The 22,769-nt window shown below is 49.9% G+C and overlaps 1 protein-coding gene across 1 annotated transcript in view; it reads right to left on the reverse strand.

The window, feature by feature from the left end:
- CELF5 (CUGBP Elav-like family member 5) overlaps window positions 1–22,769 on the reverse strand; it is a 42,233-nt gene that overhangs the window by 9,961 nt on the left and 9,503 nt on the right. Inside the window, exons 2-6 of the mRNA XM_036282003.1 lie at window positions 16,254–16,336; window positions 5,045–5,096; window positions 3,130–3,258; window positions 2,041–2,120; window positions 35–181 (exon numbers count right to left, since the gene is read on the reverse strand). Coding sequence (XP_036137896.1) covers window positions 35–181; window positions 2,041–2,120; window positions 3,130–3,258; window positions 5,045–5,096; window positions 16,254–16,336 — 491 coding nt within the window. The remainder of the gene's footprint in view (window positions 1–34; window positions 182–2,040; window positions 2,121–3,129; window positions 3,259–5,044; window positions 5,097–16,253; window positions 16,337–22,769) is intronic.

A 22,769-nucleotide genomic window follows, 5' to 3' on the forward strand; every position in this document is an offset into this window, starting at 1 on the left:
TGGAGACAAAAGTATGTCTGCTGGGGTCACTCACAGCCTGGGCGTAGGCACTGTAGGGGCTGAAGGGCAGGGTGAGGGATGGTGTCAGGATGCCCAGCTGGCCCACCATTTGCTGCATGCGTCGTAGCGTTCGCTCCTTGTCCGTGTCGGCAAACTTGACCACCAGGCTGGAGGAGGCACCCTGCAGGAGCAGCCACAAGCAGGAAGGGAAAAGAAGGAGGGAAGTAACCAGGACTCTGGGGTCCCCAGACCCACATCAGCTCAGGCCCTTGGGTGAGGGGTGTGGTAACAGCTGTTGGCCCTCTCCACAAAACTTCAGCTACAGACTTTGGGCACCACAGTGAGACAACCTGAAAATCAGTCCTGGGTCTTGCACTTGACAATGTAAACACCCCTGCACACAAGTGGGGCATCCGGGCCCAGGGATTTCTGTCTGGAGTACAGTGGAGGAGCCTGACTCTGAGACACACTCCAAAACAGGAGGAGCCCTAGCCTGTGTGGCTCAGTTGGTTGGGTGTTGTCCTGTGCACCAAAAGGTTGCCAGTTGATTCCTGATCAGGGCACATGCCTGGGTTGCAAGCTCGATCCCCAGTAGGGGGCATGCAGGAGGCAGCCAATCAATGTTTTACTCTCACATCAATGTTTCCCTCTCTCTAAAAATCAATTAAAAATCTTAAAAATAATAATAATAAACAGGAGGAGAATCCAACAGCTGAAGCAGAACAATGGCAGCCTGGGTGGAGGACCCTATAACTGTCACCCACACCTGAGAACAGGTGAGAATGCAGTCACCAGAGAGGAATGGGACACAAATGGATAACTCTGCAAATGGCACCTTACACCTGAGAACAGATGACATTCCAGCCAGCAGAGAGGTTGACATGCCCCCTTTGATGGAGAGCTCACTCCCTGCTATGCCTGTCAGTCCTGTTACTGGACAGCTCTGAGTAGGAGGAAGCCTGACCTGGTGATGAGCTAAATCCTGCCTGTCCAGGGACCAAAACTGATGCCTGGTCTTCTGAGACTGCCCTGCACTTCATACCCATTTTCAAGAACAAATGAGAGGAGAATTAGTTCTCCAAGGCTATCTTTCCCATGCAGACTTGGACATTTACATACAGTGAAGGTCACTCCTAGAGTCTCCTTCCTCGGGGACAGGGCCACCCCCAGTGTCTGGGTGGTCCTTCCCAGCCTCACACCACTGCTGTCCCACAAGTTCCAGCTCTAGTCTTGCCTCTTCCCACCCCCTACTCTGGCCCCAAAGAGACATTTCCAAATACCCTGGCCCCTTCCCGTTCCTGTCAAACCTCCCCATGGCCATAGGAGGAATCTGTACACCTCAGCCTCGAACTGCAAGCCCCTCCAGCCCGCCCTTCCCAGCCCCTCTGAGGCTGCCCGTTCCGATCTCATCTTTGATCTTGTCACTCTCCACACCCTCATGTCCCCCTGCTGACCATGGCAAATTCCACCCACCCTCAGGTCTCACCCCTCCTGTATACTCACACACATACACTCACCATGCATGCTCACAGTTATGCATAGAAGTCACACATACACACTTACCATGCATGCTCACATATACTCGCACACATGCATTCACATATTCATGCACAAAATCACACATGTACACACATAAGTATATACAGTTACTATGCACACATAATTACATGCCCTCACTCACAGATATTCACATACTTACCCTCACACACACACCTACAGAGCCACACACATGCACTGGTTTCTTCTACATCACCCAGGCATACTCATACACTTAACATGCTTGCACACATGCACTCACACAGACATGTATGCACTCACACACACACATATGCAGCCATACACTGGCAGTATATCCTTGCACACTCACATTCACACACATACTCACATGCACAATCACACACATACACCCACTCATACCACTGCCCCTTTTTCCACCTATGCCCTCTTTGAAGAAGAGCCAGATGGCTGAGATGGTAGGAACAGGGCCCCCTTAACCCTTTCCCATGCCCACCACCATGGCCCAGCACAGGTTCTACTCACCGGCATGGTCTGGCTGCCATGCAGGGCATGGATTGCCGCCTGAGCCTCCGTGTGGGAGGAGAACTTCACGAAGGCACAGCCTGCTCCAAGAGAAGAACAGGTGAGAGGCAATGAGGTCTTTCTGGGCAGGCAGGGGCCACCAGAGAGGGGCAGGGAGCCCTGGATGGCCAGTCAGCATCAGACACATGCAGCCAGAGAGTCGGACATCTGGACAACAGAGCCATCCAACTATTTGCTCAGACAGAGAGCTGGACAATGAAGGATGAGACAGTAAGAGAAGCACACAGCCAGCCACAGAGTTACAGTCAGCCAATCGGCCATCCATTCGATCAGAAAGCCAGCCAGCCAGATAGCTGTTTGTCAAATGTACAATCAAGTGATGGGACAGGCTTAGAGAATACCCACCAGCCACCAACACTATGAGATCCAGAGTTGTAATCAGATGTGCAGAATTAAAGTGACAAACCATGAGACACACATGCAGAGAGATACAGTCTGTGCATACTCAGAGACGCACTTAGACCCAGATGGATAGGCTCATGTGACCAGATTTGGAGAAATGGGGATAAAGTCACCAGACAAGGGTAGACCCAGCTGGTCAGTCACACAGGCAGAATCAGGTGGGCAGATAGCCAGAGACCAGAGACACATGAAAAGCCAGACTGAAATAGTCATTTGGACACCCAGGCAGAAAGAGTCAGAGACAGACATGCAGGAGGAGTGAGTGACACCCAAACCTAGTCACATACAGTCACATGGGCAGATAGGAAAACAAGTCTTTGAAGGTCATTAAACAATCATTCCTAGAAGGAACGGCCATATAGGAACAGTAGGTGGAGTAGGTAGGATCAGGCAGAAATACAGTCCACAGGACACAGGCAAATCCAGGCGGAAACAGTCCCATGGACAGTCAGGTGGAGACAGACATCCCCAGACCGACAAGGGCAGATAGATAGGACTAGTCTCTGTCCATCCATGGACCCCATCCACCAGTCTCGCTCCAAGTGTGCCCTGCAGGGGGATCCAACCCTGCCCGCCTCAGGCCCCACCCTGCTCCCCATGTCCCCTGCCCCGACCCTGGCCTGTCACCTTTGCTGCTGCCATCAGGTCCCCGGAGCACCGTGCACTCGTCTATGACCCCGAAAGGCTGGAACAGCCGCAGCACGTCCTCCTCCGATTGCTGCTTGTTCAGCATCCCCACAAATAGCTTCCGGTCCCCTGTGGGAGGAGACACCACCTCAGCCGAGTCCTGGCTTGAAAGCCTCCAGGAATTTCTCCCCTGGGACCGCCTGTTCAGCGGGTGCGAAGGAGGTCACAGCTTTCCCTGCCCTGGGTCTCTCCACCCTCCCACGTTCCTGCACGATCCTATCTCCACGCATTTGCTCACAGTGTCCCCCGGCCCCCCATCCCGTCTGGAATGTCCTTCCTTCAATCCTTCGGGGCATCTGTTCCACTGCTCCCACTCTCCCAGCAAAGATGGTGTCTCCTTCCTGTGGCCTCAGAGAGCCCACATATAGTACCAGGGTTAGGAACTGCCTTTCCTGGCCTAGGTTCCTGTCAGTCTGTCTGTCTGCCACCTGGATTTTCCAGGGAGGGGTAAGCGCTGATGGCCTCTGCATCCTCATGATACCCAGCAGAGCTCTCTGCCCAGCCTTGCCGGGGCTCAGGAGGGGCGAGGCAATCAATGTTTGTTGAATGAGTGAGGGCATGTGTGTGCACAGGAACAGGTGCTTGGGCAGCTTGCAGTCCCTTTTGGGCGGGGTTGGAGTGGGTGCCTGGCTGGGACCAGCCCAAGTCTAAGGCCAGGGGTCAGTCTGGACCAGCCTCTCCTGTGTGAGGCACCAGAGCCCTGCCCCCGAGGTAATTGCACTGCTCCCCTGTAATCACGAACTTGGCAGCTTCCTCTCCTGGAGACCGTGAGCTGGGTTTCTATGGAGACCAGTTTTCTGGCAGCTGTCACTCATGGAGGTGGGAGGGAAGGAGAAACAGAAGCAGAGAGATTGAGCATCAGAGAGAGAGGGAGATAGACGAGAGTGAAACAGAGACAGGCAAAGAGACATAGAGAGCAGCAGAGAGAGAACAAGAGAGACAGGAAAGAAAAAGATAAGGAGAGAGAAACAGAAATATGGAGGGAGAGGAAGAAAGAGAGAGGAGAAAGAGATAGAGACATGTAGACCCCACCTCTCTAATCCCTGCCTCACACTGGCAGCCAGAGTGGAGAGTATGAAAACAGGCTTTATGGGCTTTACCAAGTTCCTACACATATGCAGGGGTCCTAATAGTCCTGCCCCACACACTGTCCCCAAGAGCTGGCTGTTCTCCCCTCTGCCCCTAATCTGCCTGAGAAGGGTGGGGGCAAAAATCTCCAAGATTTTTTGTATCCCACTGGGGACAGCCAAGCACCCCCTCCATGGGTACACCCCCGCCACCGTCCAGCCTCATGCAGACACCAGGCCCCAGCCTGCAAGTCCACATGCCCAGCCTGTTACAGTCAAGCACACACTTGAACATTCATGCCCGCACACAGGCTGTGTGCGCAGCTGTGTATGCACCCCCACTGTACCAGCCGCAGAAACACACATGCATATGTGCACATACTTACACATGAGATAGAGACACACACACCTGTTTGCACACAGGTGTGCCCAAGTATGCATGCTTACATACACAGACATATGCACTTGTCCAGACATGCAAACGTGCACACGTACACACCAGAAATCAATCCACAGCCCTTCAGGGACCCCATCCCTTCTGCATCTGAAGATCCCCATTACTGCTCCCTGAGAGGAATGGGGTATTTCAAGCTCCAGGGGAAAGTAGCTGCACCTGGCCTATGGCTCTGTGGTCGGGAAGAGCGGACACAAGCCCCTGCTATCCTGTCTCTGTCTCAATGGGTGTATGAGCAGGCAGGTGACTGCTGCAGCCTTTTGTGAAGAGGTCTTCCCTCCTTCCCCCATCCCTCTGCCAACCCCCAGCCTGGAGGTCACAGAGAGATGACAACTACCTCCACGACTTTCGCTGTCCGCAGGCTTCACCTGGATTGGCCGTGCCATCTGTGGAAAGAAGGGGTAGGGGGAGGTCAAGGTCAGCAGCTGGAGTAGCGTGGGTAGGGATTTTGCCTGAGCTCTGCCAGGCAACCCTGCCTACCTCCCCAGCCTCAGCATCCTACCAACCACCTGGCAGCAACTAACACTTCGCTCAAACCAAACAACACACGGTCCCACCTACAGGGCTTCGCTCACACTGTCTGGAACTCTTACTTAGCCTTTAAAACTCAGTAACAATATCCCTTCCTCCAGGAAGCCTCCTCAAGTGCCATAGTCTATTTGCAAAGATGGCCCAACTCCTCCAGTCCCTGAATGTGATGTGACTTTGTGGTTTCTCTCATCAAGAACTGGAGTCAGGCCCAGCTGGTGTGGCTCAGTGGTTGAGGATTGACCCATGCACCAAGAGGTTGCCAGTTCAATTTCTGGTCAGGGCACATGCCCAGGTTGTGGGCCCGATCCCCAGTGGGGGGCATGCAGGAGGTGGCCAATTGAAGTTCTCTCATCGATGTTTCTATCTCTTTCTCCAAAATCAATAAAGGAAAAAACAAAACAAAACTAGAGCCAGGACTTGGCCATGTGGCTCGGTCTGACCAATAGAATAAAGTGGAAGTGAAGTGGGAGTTCCAACCTTGGCCTCAGGAGACCTTGCAGCTTCCACTATTGAGACCCTGAGACCACCAGGTCATACGAGGAAAACTACTGGAGGGTGGTAGACCTCATGCAGGGAGACCTCACTGACACCCAGCACATACTAGTGAGGTCATCCTGACCCAACTTGCCCAGTCAAGCCCCAGCTGACTGAAGCTGCATGAATGACCCCTGGAGAGAACAGTAGAACTGCCCAGCTGAGCAAGGCTGGAATTACCATCCCACAGAATCATGAACAAATAAAATGGTCAGGGTGGTTTGTTACTTAGAAGTAGCTGACTAATACACAAGGGCTGTTACTTTTAGTCAGTTCCTCAAGCCTTGGGTGGGAAGACTGTTATACCTGAGTGGACCAGCCTGAAATCTGGACTCATTGTTCTGGATACTTCTATCCCCCAACCCCGGCACTGAAAATGATGCTCAATAGAAGAAATCCTTCCCTAGCCCTCAACCCCAAACTTACCCAGCCATGGGTATGATGTAAGCTAATGTGAATATTTAACAACAGACTTGAGAGATGTAGGATGGGGGTGGCATTTGCTTCTCCACTGATTCTAGGACAGAATCCTTCTCCCAACTTGGTATCTCTGGGGAACTCCTACTCATTCTTCAAAACCCAACTCAAAAGCCCCCAAGTGGGCAATCCTTCCACTCCTCTGGGCTCCCTCCTCCCTCTGCCTCAGGGCAGGACGTGTCTATGTGTTGCTCGTCTTCCTCCAGACTGGGACCACAGAATCACTCCACACAAGGCAGGGGAAATGGGAGAATCTGCTAAAATGAGCTGACCAGAAGAAAGGCGCCTGGTCTCTCCCTAACAGGCCTGGGGGCAGTGAGTGCTGGTCCTAGGTCAGGCAATCTTGGAGTAGATCCCCGCCCATTCAGAGAAGGTGCTTAATAAATGTCAGTCTTCTAATCATAGTGCAGCTGCTCAGCAAGGGAGAGAGACACACACACACACAGTTTCACCCCATTTTATAGATGTAAAAATCAAGGCCCAGAGAAAAGTTATTTACTATATCCACCAAAGTCATAGTAGATGAATTGAGGCACTGAGGAGTCCTAGAGGTCAAATTTAGAGATCTTTCCACCCACTCTCATGAATAGACACCACTCCCCAACTTTGAAACCCCCATGTCTCCTCCCCTCTGGACTCCTTTCCCTTCTCTCAGACCCTGTCCCAGCTCTGAACTCCCTCTCTGAGCCCCTCCCTCGTCCAGCACCCCCTTCCCTGAGTCCCCTCTCCTGATAGATCCTCCTCCCCTTCTCTAGCTTCCTTTCCCTTTCTGAGTCCTTTCCTTCTCTCTGCTCCCCTCCCCTGTGTGAGCCCCTCCCTCTGTGGATACCTTCCCCCTCTCTAAGTGTGGGTCCCAGGCACATATGGCCCTGGCTGCCTCGCTGGCTGAACTCAGCCTCGAGAGCTTCAGAACCAGAGAGGCCTCAGTCTTCCCCATCCAGTGTCCCCAGTTCTGGTGGCCCAACCTTCCTGCTGCCCAGCCACACCCTCAGAGGAAAGAGGAACCATATCTCCCTTCCCCCACCACACACACACACACACACACACTCACAACCTTCTCCACCTGGGTACCACACCCTGCTAGCTGGAGGCAGGAGGGGAGATTATTTAAACCAGATGAGACCAGATTCTGGACTGGGAGCAGACTGAGGTGAAAGAAAGTGGGGGGGGGGGACACCTGAACATCAGCCTCCTGCTCCCCCACCCCTCTTACATCACCTCCACTGGCCCTCACCTCCTCCCCCGTCCCAGCACCTTGGGCAGATGAGGATGGGGTTGCCATGGCAACACTGATTCACCACATGGAAGCTGGCAATTGTTGTTGCCATGGAAACCGCCTCTTAGGGGCGAGCCCAGCTCCTGCCTTGCACAAAAGAGATATTTAAATATAATCTTCTGGAGATGGATGAGCCAAGAGAGGGAACTAGGGAGGGGGCCACCGGGAGGAAACCTGCCTCCATCACAGCACCCTCAACCCTCACCCCATTCTCATGGCCAGGGTACCTGCTCGCCACCTGTGTCTTCATCTGCCTGCAGAGCCTGGGACCTTTCACCTCCTACTGGGAGGCTCCTTCCCCCTCTTGGGTTAGCTTGGCAGTGAGGGAGGTCCTGGTCTGGTCCCAGAAGCCAGGTGGGCACCCCCTCCTCTCCAGGCCCCCACTGAAAAGCCAAGGCTTGGAGGCCCAGCTGTCCACACCCACAGCCTTGCACTCTGCCTTACCCACCAGCCTGGAGACTCACACCAAGCTGGCATCCACATACTGTGGCTCATACCCCTGGCCCTGGGCACACAGGGGCACATGTGCAGCAAGAAAGCTGAGGCACAGTGCCTCACTCCTCGAGTCCCATGCCCAGGCGATCTACCAGCCACTGCTAGGCTCTGCCCATCCCACCAGAGCCTTGAGGAGGTTTGCCAGGTCTCCCCATGCCCTCACCTCTCCAGTCCCCCTTGCCCACCCATCTGGCTCTGCCCACCTCCTTCCAGCTCTCTCTCTCCATCTGCCCCACTAAGGTCTCTGCCGAGTGCCCTCCCTCCCTCCTCTACCTTCTCTGGCTCCCCAGTGTTGCATCTCTTCCTTCCCTGCCCTCTCCCTTCCTCTTTTCATTTATTCAACAACATTCCCAGAGTGCCCCATGCTGAGTAATTTTGCAGTCCCAGGGAGGACCCCACTTGTCTGGTGGAGGGCATGACAGAGGCAGATACAGACACCCCCAGACTCATGGGGTCAGGATTGGGGTAGAGGGCAGAATCAAGGGCTGGGAGATCCTAGGGCAAAGAACAGTGAAAAGCCAAGAGCTGTCCTGGGCCTGCATTGAAGGTGGAAAATCTGTGGGGGGTTTTGAAGTGAATAGAAGTTTGAGGGGGAAACAATTTCTCATGTTGGAATAATATGTATATTCACTGACTCATAAATCTCCAAACAACTTAATGAGATGGAAACATTCCCATTTTATGGATGGAAAAATCAGACAGGGAAAGAAGAAAGTCAGAATCAGAGGCCCAATCCCCTGGCGATTTCTTCAGGGTCCTCTGAGGACCCAGCCACCTCCAGCCAGGGAAGGTCCTGTGGGCTCTGGGAGTGTCTGTGTCTTTGGGGTGGGCACACATGGGAAAACAGGGTCCCGTAAGTCTGACCTGTGTATACTACAGATGAGGAAACTGAGGCCACTAGGGGGAGAGAGTGAAGGATATGTCTCAAGTGGTCAGGCTGGGTCCCAGTCTCTCGGATTTGCAAAGTTGTACCTTGTGAGGACCCCAGGGAAGCCCCAACTGGATTGTTTCCAGGGGGTGTGGAGAGGAAGGAAGCAAGGCAGACACCCTCCTCTGGGCTGCCCAGGCCACCATTCCAGCCTCCTGCTCTCCCACCTGGGCCCAGACCAAGCCCCTCTCCTGGTCTAGATGCTGCCGTGGCTTCTTATTGCCCTGGGGGTAGCATGTCAGCTCTTCAACTGGCATACGAGCCATGGCTGCTCAGCTCCAGGCATTCCTCCCACACCCCCGGAACACTGCTGTTGCACTAACTGCTGGAATGTACCCCTCTGTGCCCCATCCTCTCCTCGAAGAGGCCCCCTCAAATTCCACCTGCCCCTGAAGCCCTCTCCTCACTATCTATCTGCTTTTGTTGCTTTGCCCAGGCCTTGCTTTGATCACGGCATATCCCCCAGCACACACATTCTCACACACATTCACACACACATTCTCTCTCATACACACACACACACACACACACACATACACACACATTCTCACACACATTCTCTCATACACACACATGCACACACACACATACACACACATTCTCACACACATTCACACACACACATTCTCTCTCATACACACACACACACACACACACACATTCTCACACACATTCTCACACACATTCTCACACACATTCTCTCATACACACACACGCACACACACACATACACACATACACACATTCTCACACACATTCACACACACACATTCTCTCTCATACATACACACACGCACACACACACACATTCTCACACACATTCTCACACACATTCTCACACACATTCTCTCATACACACACACATGCACACACACATACACACACATTCTCACACACATTCACACACACATTCTCTCTCATACACACACACACGCACGCACACACATTCTCACACACATTCTCTCATACACACACGCGCACACACACACACACATTCTCTCTCATACACACACACGCACACACACACATACACACATTCTCACACACATTCTCTCATACACACACACTCACACACATTCTCACACACATGCACACACATTCTCTCTCATACACACACATGCACACACACATACACACACATTCTCACACATATTCTCTCATACTCACACACACACACATTCTCACACACACATACTCACACATTCTCTCTCACACACACACATTCTCACACAAATTCTCACCCACACGCATTCTCTCTCTCTCACACACACACACACACACGCACACACAGTCTCTCTTTTGGGTGAGCTCCTCGGGGCAGGGGCTGAGGGGTTCTGTGCCTCCTTACCCAGAAAGACCCAGCACAGGGTCCACAAAGAACAACCGAAATGAAACAAGGTAAGACCTATGATTTTCACAGAAGTGAAACCTAGGCCCTGCCCAGTGGGTACAGAGCAGGCTGGAAATGTGCTGGGCACAGTGCTCAGCAGGAGAGGTAACCCAAGAGGTTGTGCCAGGCCGTGTCTACACTACTCCCCTTTCACGGGAAGCAAACAGGCACGGAAAGACAGCATGACTAGCTGTGAGACCTAAAGCTTGACTTGCCCGGGATAGTCCATCATTCATTCAGCATAGATTTACCAAGTTCCCATTGTGTGCTTAGCACCTGGCATGTGTCACCTCACAGAATCCTTAAAACAATCCTATAGTCCCATTTCACAGGTAAGGAAACTGAGGCTGGGGAAGGTCAAATCATTAGACGTTCAGCACCTTGGGGCCCCTCACTCATTTGCAGGTTTGGCTTGACACTGAACCAAGTCATGGGGCGTGAGCATGGGTCCTACAGGGGTCACCTCAGAGACTCTTGTGTGCACAGAAAGGGTTTTCAGGAAGGGTCTATGGAGGGATCCACAGCTGGTCAGACAAACGCATCCTTTTCTGGGGTGCTCAGATAAACAGTAGGGCAGCTGCCATATCTGGGTTGTCCTTTGCCCCCCAAGACCTTCATGATGAAAGAGATGGTGTTGCCTTAAACAGTTCATCCCCTTCTGTCCAAGAGACAGCAGCTGGCCGCACTGGCCTCCGCTGCCCCCTGGGACCCACTCCACCTCCAGGAGCCCAGCTGGGGTTTGAGAGTCCAGCAGGGATCCTCTGCTGGGTCCGAAGCACTTCTCCAGCCTGGATTCCGGGTCCTGGGTCCATCTGGGCTCTATTCTGGGATTCTGTTATTCAATTTAGGATCCTATTCCAGAATGCTGAGATTTGATTAAATTGTGTCCCCCACGGACCTCGCTGGCACTTTCAAAGAGGGAACTGGAAAGAGGGGTCATTCTTGCTTCAGAAAGAAGGGTCATTCTTGCTTCAGAAAGAAGCATTAGGGGTGGGGGAACTCAGCTGTGCCATTGATGGGGGACACAGGGCCAGAAAATGACCCAGGTCACTCTCTTCCTGGTTTATCAAGAGATAAAAAGACAGAAATGTCCACTCCACATTGCCTTCCCCTAAACACACAGGTTTGGGGGGGGGGTGCAGGGGACAGGAGAGATGGTGGCTTTCTTGATCTCTAGAGTGACAGCTCTGACCCCTAACTCCCTGGCAGTGCTTGCAAGCATGTGCAGGCACAGGAGTCGTCAGGGTGGCTTTTCCCAGCACAAGTGAGAGGGGGGCTCAGACTTCGGTGCTCAGATGCTGCTGCTGACAGGTGAGGGGGGCCTTCTGCCCAGTAGCACCCCTCCACATCCATGCAATCTGTGAATGAGCCTCCAGCTCTCGTTCTGAAAGTCTGTTGGTGTCCTCGGGAAAGGGCGGCTTGCCAGTAAAGTCAACCCCTTCACTAATCAGAAGCCAAAGATACACACACTTAGGGATCAGAACTCCCAGGTATGTGCCCAACTGAAATGCGGCACATGCTCACCAGAACCAAAACACGGACAAGAACATCTACTTGGAACAGCAAAAACTGGAATAACCACAAATGTCCACCAACAGGAGGATAAACAAATAAACTGTGTATTCATGCTGTGGAATACTACATGGCAGTGAAAAAGTACCAATTACAGATGCATGCGATGTTGATTCTCATTAGCATCATATTATGTAGAAAAAATGAATATGGAAAAGCCTATATATTATATTATTTCATTCATATTGAGTTAAAAGGAAAACAGGCAAAAGCCATTTAATATATTATAAATGCACTTGTAAGTGCTGAGACCCTGGAGAAAAGCAGGAGTTGGGTACCATAAAAGTCAGAATAGTGGCTCTTCCAACAAGAAGAGAGAGGCTGGGCTTGGGGACATGAGATGGGGGTTTCTGGGGTGCCGACTGTATAATAATAATGGAGGATATTTGCTTTATAATTATTTGTGTTGAATGCACTTTTCTCTAAGTGTGTAGTATTTTGCAAACTTTAAGAAAAAATTTTTAAAAATCAGGTTGTACTCCCAAAGGATGCTGCCCAGGCCTGGAGGTGGTCCCCAGAGGTCCAACTCTGAACTACCTCCCCCTTATTTACCATCCATCGGCCCTCATCTCCAGTAGGGTAGGGACCAGCTTGCAGAAAACTGAACCAGACAAGACAGAGGCTTAAGGCCTGTGGAGTGGGGTGGATACAGCTGCAGTCCTCATCCTGCTGGGTGACCTCACATGAGTCCCATCTCTCTTACTCACAGTCCCCAGCCCCCATGGTGGACATTGCATTTAGATGAGGGGCCTCAGCAGTGCTGGGCGATGGTGATAATTCGCACCTCGGACCCCATGTGGAGGCTGGGAAACTGAAGCCCAGGGCGGAGAGGGTATTACCTGAGACCACTTATTACCCAACTGTGAACTGGTATCAAAGAGAGACCTCGCCCTGGCCAGTTTGGCTCAGCGGTTAGAGCATCAGCTCGCAGACCAGAGAGTCCCGGGTTCAGTTCCCGCTAAGGGCATGTACCTCCATTGTGGTTCGTCCCCGGCCCCAGTTGGGGTCATGTGGGTGGCAACCAGTTGATGCGTCTCTCTCACATGGATGTTTCTTTCTTTCTCTCTCCCTTCCGCTCTATCTGAAGATAAATGCAGAAAAATGAGGATAGAAAAAATAAAAAAGAGAGACCTCAAACCTTGCAATCTAGATATTTAATGATACTGCATCATGTTCCTGGGTCTAAAACATTCTAGTCTGTGCTATCCAATATGGCAGCTGACCCCTGGTCTAGAATATTCTAGGACTGAACTGTTCAATATGATAGTTGGCTCCTTGTCTAAAATATTTTAGGTCTGCACTCTCCAATACAGTAGCTGGCCCAGTTTAGAACATTCTAGATCTGTGCTGTCTAACACTGTAGCTAACCCCTGATGTAGAACATTCTAGATTTGAGGTATTCAATGTGGTAAACACTAGCCACATGTAGTCATTTAAGTTTAAATGTACATTTATTAAAATTAAATAACATTAAAAATTCAGTTCCTGAGTCATACTTGTCACATTTTAAAGCTCAATAGCTGCATAGACCTAGTGGCCACCATATTGGAGAAAGTTCTGTTGGATAGCAATGGTCTAGACTGGGGCTTGACAAATTACAGCCTTATTTTGAGACCCATGTCTGTTTTTGTAAATAAAGTTTTATTAGCACACAGCCACACCCATTCATTTACAAGTTGTCTGAGGCTTTTATGTAGTGACAGTGGCCATATGACTGGCAAAGCAAAAAAATATGTACTCTCTGATCCTTGACATAAAAAGTTTGCTGTCCAGCTGGTGTGGCTCAATAGTTGAGCATCAACATCGAGAGGTCGCTGGTTCAATTCCCGGTCAGGGCACATGCCCAGGTTGTGGACCAAATCCCTAGTGGGGGGCATGCAGGAGGCGGGCAGTTGATATTCTCTCTCATCGGTGTTTCTCTCTCTCTCTCCCTTTCACTTCCTCCCTCTCTAAAATCAATAAAGGGGGGGGGGGAAGTTTGCTGATCCTGGGCTTAGAACATGTTAGAACTATACTGTCCAATGTAACAGCCACCAGCCACATGTGGCTGTGGAGCCCTTAAACTGTGTGACTCGTGTGACTGGGGAATGGGATTTTAAAGTTTACTTAATTATAGTTAATAAACTATATTGACTGCCTATTGAAATAATAAGATTCTAGAGATTTGGGGTTAAAATGAAATATAGCACTAAAATTAATTTCACTTGTTTCTTTTTCCTTTTTAAACATTGCTACTAGAACATTTAAATGCTCGAATTATGTTTCTATTAGTGCTGCTCACCAGCTCCTTATTCTCCCAACCAGGATTTATCCACCTGGGATTTGGAGTGGATACTTCTTTGTTGTGGGGGGACATCTTGTGCTCTGTAGGGTGTTGAGCAGAATACCTAGTCTCTATCCACAGCATCTTCCAGTCTTGACAATGACAAATATCCCCAGATATTTCCCACTGTCCCCCAGGAGCAGAATCACTCTGGGTTGAAAATTTCTCCTAACTTAACGTAAACTCTTTTGTTAGACAACACAGGCTCTCATGTATTCTCAACAACACACCAGGCACGTTCCTGCCTCTGAGTCTTGGTAAACTCTTGGTAAACACCACCCCTATCTTCACCTCTGTCTGCCACAATCCTCCCCATCTCTCAAGACTCAGCTCAAAAGCTCCCTCCCCCAAGAAGCCATCCTGTTTGCTCTTTACTACGTCTGCGCAGGTCAGCTGGTTTTCCCTGATGATACTGCCCCAGTCACCCTTACGTCTGGCCGTTTACTTTGTGGTAACCCTCTGTAGAGGGTTGAATGGTGCCCCCCCCCTAAAATATGTCTAAGTTCTAACCCCTAGAACCTGTGAATGAAATAAGACCTTATTTGGAAAAGGGGTCTTTACGAATGGAATTAAGTGACAGATGAGGTCATCTTGGATTTATGGTGAGCCCTAAATCTAATGACAGGTGTCCTTATAAGAGAAAGGCAGAGGGACATTGGGGAGATGTACACACAGAGGAGAAGGGGATGTGACAATGGTGGCAGGAATTATTGGAGTAATGAGTCTAGAAGCCAAGGAACTTCTGGCAGCCACCAGAAGCTGGGAGAGAGTCATAGAAAGGATTCTCCCAGAGGGAGTGCAGCCCTGCTGTCACCTTGATTTCAGATTTCTGGCCTACAGAACTGTGAGACAATATATTTCTGTTGCTTTAAGCCCTCTGGTTAGCAGTGCTTTGTTAAGCAGCCCCAGGACTGCAGTAGTTGGAAGGAGGATTTTGAAAATTGAATTCAAACCAGGTCATTCCTCTGCTTGCCACCCTTCCATGGCCTCAGCCACCCTTGTAATAAAATCCAAACTCCTCACATGATCCTGCCCCTTTCCTCTTCCCCACCCTCCTTCCACCCCCCACCCCTCTATCCCCACCCCACTCTCATGGCTTCACTCTGCTGACCTCCTTGCTGCTCCTCAAACTCATTGAGTTTGGTCCAGCCTCAGGGCCTTTGCACTGGCTGTGTCCTCTACCTGGGCTGCCCTTCCTGCAGATAGTGCGTGGCTCCTTCCCTCACCTCCATCAGGTCATCAAGTCACCTCCTCAGAGAGACCTTCCCTAACCACCTGGTTCATCTAGAACCCTCTGGGCAGGCACACCCCAGACTTCCTGGTCCCAGCATTGATGGCTACTGATGCCCCAAGCAGCTCCTGAATGCCTTTGTTGCTGACGGGTCCCTCAGAATTCCAGAAGGAAGGGCAAGACCCACCCCCAGAGTCACGAATCTCACTGTGGTTTTTTCGCTTTCCATCAGGAGGTGCTGCCTGGAGACTAGGCTTACTTGGTTCAGGGGACCTCTATCCTTCACTGGGGCAGGGACCTCCAGCCCACCCAAAAAGGACAGGGCCAAAAAGAGAGACCTGGCAGGAACAGAGCCTGGGCCAGCCTCTCCTGGGGGTGGAAATACTGCCCAGGCAACCCTTGCATCAAGAGGCTGTAGCTCTATTTGCTTCCGACACACCAGGCCCAGTTCTGCCTCAGGGCCTTTGCATGTGCTATTCCCTCTGCCTGCTAATGCTTCCTCATCTTCAGATCTCAGGCCAATGACACTAGCACCCTCAGCCAGGTGCCACCTGCATAACCATGCACAACCACCCTGGTGTGACACTTAGGGTCCAATATGCAGTAGGCACTCAATAAATGCTCACTCTGATTATCATTTCTGTGCCTCTGAATCTTATGTCTCCTTCTGAGTCCAGAGACACATGGGCTTCACTGCTAATTCCAAAAAGGACCTTGGCCTTCCCTGGGCTGAGAGTGGCCCCTCCATCCTCTCCCCTCCCCAGACAACACAACACCCAGACTCACCCCGGGCAAGGTCTTCTGTTCGTGCAGAGCAGTCTGAGCTTTGATGGCAGAGTCCCTGGCACAGTAAGTGAGAAAGGCACAGCCTAGAGGGAAGAGAATGGAGGAGTTAAGAGAAAAGGATGCTGTACACCCATGTTCACAGCAGCATAATTCACTATAGTCAACAACTGGAAACAACCCAATTGTCAGTGGATGGATGAATGGACAAACAGTGTGGTCCATCCACGCAGTGGAATATTATTCACTCTTTAAAAGAAGGAAATCCTTACACCTGCTATGACATGGATGGACCTTGAGGACAGTTTGCTCAGTGAAATAAGCCAGACACAAAAGGACAAATGTGGAATAAGTCCACTCATAGAAAGTACCCAGAAAAAACAAATTCATAGAGACAGACAAGAGAATGGTGGGGGGCAGGGGGATGAAAAGTTAGTGTTTAATGGGGACAGAGCTTCAGTTTGAGAAGCCCTAGGGAAGGATGGTGGTGATAGTTGTACAACAATGTGAATGTACTTAATGCCACTGAACTATGTGGTTCTTATCATAATGGTTAAGATGGTAAGATTAACACTATGCATTTTACAACAGTAAAAATTTTAGGCCCAGCCAGTGTGGCTCAGTAGTTGAGCGTCAACCCATGCACCAAGAGGTCACTGATTCGATTCCCAGTCGGGGCTCATGCCCAGGTTGTGGGCCCGATCCCCAGTGGGGGGCATGCAGGAGGCGGCCAGTCGATGTTCTCTCTCATCGATGTTTCTATCTCTCTCTCCCTCTCCCTTCCTCTCTCACTAAAAACCAATAAAAAAATTTTTTTTTAATTTTAGGAAAAAAGGAGAAAAATGGTTAAAATGGTAATATTAATATTATGTGTATTTTACTACAATTAAAACAACAAAAAAGAGGACCCCGAAGCCACCTTGGGCACTAGTAGTGGTTCAGCCCCTGCCACTTCCCAAAGTGAATCAGTGAAGGGAAGAGAGGAGACCAGCTGTTAATTAAGTCGTGGCTGACACGAGATGAAGAGATTCTCAGAACAGTGGGCTGGCAATGTGTGTGGACAGAGCTGCTGCCCTGCGATGGGGGTATGGGGAGGAAGACATGGAGGGCACCAGCAGCTCCAAGCAGCCAGAAGAGGTCCCAGCACTGGGGTGAGGAGTAATGGGCTCTGCCACTGACATGCTCTGTGGTCTTGGATGGGGCGCTGCCCAATCTTTGCCTCAGTTTCCCCCATCAAAGAGAATGGTTAGAGAGTGCCATTAAGATGGACCAACCAAGGGGTGTCTGTGGAGCTAAAGGGTGTGTGGTTCAAGCCAAAGAGCAGGGCCAATCAGGAGAGGCCAGGGGCGGAGCTGGCCTGAAGGGGTCCAAAGCCAGGGTGTGATTGGAGGACATCCTGGGCTGGGGGGGGGGGCAGTGCAGGCTTTGAGAGTCCCAGAGGCAAGAAACATTGAGACAGAGACAAAGAGAAGCAAGGAGAAAGAACCAGGAGATCAAAGGTATTTCGAAAGATGTTTGCGGGGGGGGGGGGGGGGGGTGCATTGCAAGCAGGTGTCAGGTCCCCTGGGATGGACACGGGTCTGGGCCTGGAGCTGGGTTCTGCCTCTCTAATTTCTGTGGACTTTATTTACACTGCCTGTGATGCTGTTGGAGGCTGTATGGCCCCCCCAGCTCCTCTCACTCATGCTCCCTGTCTCTCTGCCTCTCTTGGGAACAGCTCTGGGGTGCCCAATGCTGCCCCAGGCAGGAGCTAATTAAAACTGAGTCCTGCTGGGCTATGCTCACCACAATGGCTACTCCCACCAGCTGGGCCAGGTGATGGGGAGGAGTACCGGCACCAGGCCTGAGAGGTCTCCTAGAACCCTGGGAAGGGGGGCACCAGGCAGAGCTGAAGACAGTTTCTAGCATTTTAAAAAACAGTTGTAAAATGTAAAATGGTGCCACCACTGTGGAATACAGTTTGGCAGTTCCTCAAAAAAGTTTAACGTAGAATTACCATATGATCCAGCAATTCCACTTCTGGGTAGATACGCAAAAGAATCAAAAACAGGGACTCAAAGAGATATGTGCACACCTGTGTTCATAGCAGAATTATTCACACCGGCCAAAAGGTAGAAGCAACTCAAATATCCATCAACAGATGAATGGATAAACAAAATGTGGGATATATGTACAATGAAATATTATTCAGCCTTAGAAAAAAAAGAAATTCTGACCCATGCTACCACATTATGAACCTAGGGACATTATGCTCAGTTAAATAAGCCAGACACAGAAGGACAAATACTGTATGATTTCACTTTATGAGGTTTTTAAAGGAGTCAAATCCAGAGACAGAAAGTAGAATGGTGGGTGCCAGGCGCTGGGGGAGGAGGATGAAAAGTTCGTGTTTAATGGGGACAGAGCTTCAGTTTGGGAAGTCCTGGGAGATGGATGGTGGTGATGGTTGCACAACAATGTAAATGTGCATAATGCCACTGAGCTGTGCACTGTAAAACGGTAAATTTTACCACAATAACAAATTATAATTGGTATATATCACAAACCTCCTCCCTTCCCCCCCAAAAAAAGTGCAGCACATGTAAATGTATAATGTAACCAATAATTATAAAGTCATGTGATCATTTCACAGATCCAGAAATAGAACATGACAGGCACCAGAAGACCCATATTCCTCCCACCCTACAAAAACCTTTCATCCCCAAGAAGTGACCTCTACCCTGGCCCTTGTGATAACCAGGTCATTGCTTTCATTGTGTTTCCCCACACCACATGCATCACTAATCAATGTAGTTGAGTGCTTCCCCGTGTTGAACTTATGTAAATGGAATCGTAGCATATGTCCACTTTTGTGTCTGGTTTCTTCCACTCAACAGTGGGTGTTGTGTGTCTAAGGCATTAATTCCTTTTTGTTTCTGTGTAATATTTTATCCTATAAATATACTACAGATGGTTATCCATTGTCCTGTGAATGGCATTTAGGGTGTTGTTCACTGTTTGGGGCTATCATGAATAAAGCTGCTATGGAACATTCTTGCATATTTTGATGCACAAAGGCATATCCAGGAATGGGATTTGCTGCTATAAGGTTGGTACATGTTTAGCTTTAATCGTTTGTTTCAAATAGTTTTTCAAAGTGGGTTGCACCCATGAATACTCTCACCAGTGGGGTCTGAAAATCGTATTAGTGCTTCTTTCTCACCAACTAGGTTTTTCCAGCATTTTAAATGTGAGTCAGAATGGTGGTGTGCCACTATACTTCTTTAAGATTTGAACATACATTCCTGGAGTTATTAATGAAGCCGGGCACCTTGTTGCTTTGTAGAAGTTCTTTATATACTGAGTGTGTTTATCCGTTTTTGTTTATGTATGATGCAAATATCTTCTCCCAATCCACGATCTATTTTTTCTATTCTTTTTTTCTGTGGATGTGTGTTTCTGTTTTCTGAATTTAATCCCCAAAGGTTTTCAGGGAGATGAGAGGTGTTAAAATAACTAGCCCTAAAACCTGCGAGAAATTAGGCATGGCTGGCAAGAAATCGAGCTGCAGGGAAATGTAAAATAGGGGCAGAATCCTTCCTCTTTGGGTCCTTTCTTGCCTGCGGAGCCCTGCCTGCAGAATATGGAGTATTTGGCCCTGGGAGGGTAAGGAGGAACCCTGGAGCAACCTTCAAAACCATCAGCATCTGCGTCAGTTTAGTTTTGCTGCGCGAAGAACAACCAAATCGCGAGCCTCTGTCCCTGGTGCTGAAATAATTCCCAGTTCTCTTTGCCCAATCTTTTCTGGGACCCTTAGTTTTTCTTTTCTAGTTGGTGAAAATGTGTGCTGTTTACCTGTTTCTGGATAAACAGAACCTTGCTTTTTCAGTTCCTGATAGGTTTGGATTGTTCCCCCTCCCCTCAATTCATATGTTGTTGTCCTAACTTCTAGGACCTCAGAATGTGACCTTACTCGGAAATAGAGTCATTGCAGATGTAATTAGTTAGGATGAGGTCATACTGGATTAGGGTGAGCCTACAATAGAACTGGTGTCCTAATACAAGGAAGGAAATCTGGACACAGAGACATGCACACAGGGAGAAGACCACATGAACACAAAGGCAGAAATTCAGGTGATGTATCATTGAGCCGAGGAACAGTGAGGATTGCCAGAAGCTGGGAGAGGGGCCTGGATCAGATTCTCTTCCACAGTCTCAGAAGGAACCAACTCAACCAACACCTTGATCTCAGACTTCCAACCTCCAGAACAGGGAAACCTCAGCCCACCTAGTGCCCACACCGGGTGAGCTTCTCACCTTGATTCCAGCCTAGACACTAGCCCCACACACCAGCCCCACTGACATGAGAGATTAGGCTGGGTGTCCAGTAGCCCCCCCCCAAAACTGGCTGAACCCTGAGGGGTTAACTGATGAGTGGGGCAGTTAGAGAGGGCAGTCCCACCTGCAAGAACTGACAGAGAGAATGCTTAGCACTTGACAATCCGATGGTTCCTTTTACACCCAGCTCCATTTTCAAGCTAAGACCAGGGCTGATCTTGGGGGGAGGAGGGTCAGTGTCCACAGATCTCTCAAGAGCCAAGGGCAAAGTGGCACCATTCAGGGGATCCTTGGGGAGCAAAAGATTTTCTCCATGTATGAAAGTTTCCTAATTAGATCTGCTTCATCGTGGCTCTCTTTATAAGGAGAGGGCTCCCTGTCCCTGCAGGTAAGCAAGCAGTGGCTCCACAAGGAGAAAACTTTGTCAGGGAATCCTTGGGCTTCCTTCTCATGCCAAGATCCTTTGCTCTCTGCTCTCAGATCTGGTCTTTTGGGATTTCATGTTGAAAATGTAATAACAATAATAGTCAACATCCACTGAGCACCACGCATCTTATGGGGGCATGTCACCCATATCAACCCTTTGAATCCTCAGACTAGCCGAAAATAATGGTGCTACTGTTTCTATTATTATCTCCATTTCACAGATGGGGAAACTGAGACATCAGCTGTTGAGTCATCTTCCTGATGTCACAGAGCAACAGGGGCCAGAGGCTTCTGAGTTTCAAAAAATTCTAGCACACTAGGGACTGACTACTTAAGTTACTGAAGCTTGTTACATGGATTGAATGGCCTAAAAACATATTTTAAAATGAAAAGAAAAAATGGTTTTCCTTCTTACTATTTATAATCCTTATTCTCATGCGCAAGTCTGGGATTTTTGTCACTTCCTGAGGAGCTTGGTAGGTCTGGGGACTGCCCCTGGCTGGTCATGTCCCTGGCTGCACCCTGCTCCAGCCACACCCATGCTCAGTCTCTCACTGACCACCCTTGAACAGCACATTTCCTTAGTCCACACACCCTAAGCCTCATCTTTGGCTCCTCAACCTTTGGTCCCAACTGAGTTGCTCCCTCCTCTGGGAAGCCTCCCCACCACCAACCAATGTTGAGTGAGGCACCTCATGGGCTTCTTCTGTGCCTGTGTGTCCCCCATCACTCATGCTGTAACTGCCTAGTCATGTGTTATGTCCAAAGAACTGTGGACACCCTGAGGGTGGAGACAGAGTGTGTCCCAGTCACCGACATGTTACCAGCACACAGCATGTGCTCAGTAAGAATTCAGCCGCTGATTACGGCCTTCATCCTGGTCCAACCCCATCATCTCCCACCTGGACCAGGGCAGGTCCCCCAGCTTCTATCCTGGCCTCCCAGTCTGTACTCCCCACAGCAGCCACAGTGACTGTGAGCACCTGAGTCAGGTACTGTACCCCCTCTGCCCACAGCCCTCCAGGACTCCCACCTCCTTCAGGGTAAAAGCCCAAATCCTCCCTGAAGTCCACATGAGCCTGCACAACCTGTCCCCATCCACTCCCCATCCTCACCTCCGCCCTTGCTCCCTCCCTTACTCTGCTGCAGCAACTTGGGCCTCCTCACCACTCTTCCACCACGTCAGGCATGGTCCTGCCCCACGACCTTTGCACATGCTGTTCTAAAATGTGCTTCCACCAGATCTCGCATGGTTCACTCTCACTTCCTACAGGTATTGGCTCAAATGTTACCCTTTTAGTGAAACTTTCTTTGAGTACCCTGTTTAAAATTACAGCCCTCACCCATCTCCCACCCTGTTCTTTTCCTCCCCAGTGTCTTTATCACCAACTCACATGCCATATATTCTATTAGTTTATCTTTGTCTCCCCCACTGAAATGTAGCTTCCATGAGGACTGGTGTTTTTACGGGTTTTATTCAGTGCTGGGTCCCCAGGACCCAAATAGTGCCAGGCATGCAGTAGGTGTTCATTAAATGCTTATTGGCTGACTGAATAAATTTATTTTCTTTCCAAACTGATCTGCTAATATCAAGACCACTTCCTTGAGGGCAGTGACCACATTTGATTCATTTTTATTCTTCACTCCCCCCACCCAGTCAGTATTTTCTGAGCACCTATTATGTGCCAGCTTTGCTGAGGAAACAGGTGCAGGAAAGACAACCTTGTTCATCTTCTCTTGGATCCCCAACATCTCCTTCTCTCCCCAGCGAGGACC

The sequence above is a fragment of the Molossus molossus genome, unplaced genomic scaffold (genome assembly GCF_014108415.1).
Source record: "Molossus molossus isolate mMolMol1 unplaced genomic scaffold, mMolMol1.p scaffold_m16_p_4, whole genome shotgun sequence".
In the NCBI taxonomy this organism is placed as follows: Eukaryota; Metazoa; Chordata; class Mammalia; order Chiroptera; family Molossidae; genus Molossus; species Molossus molossus.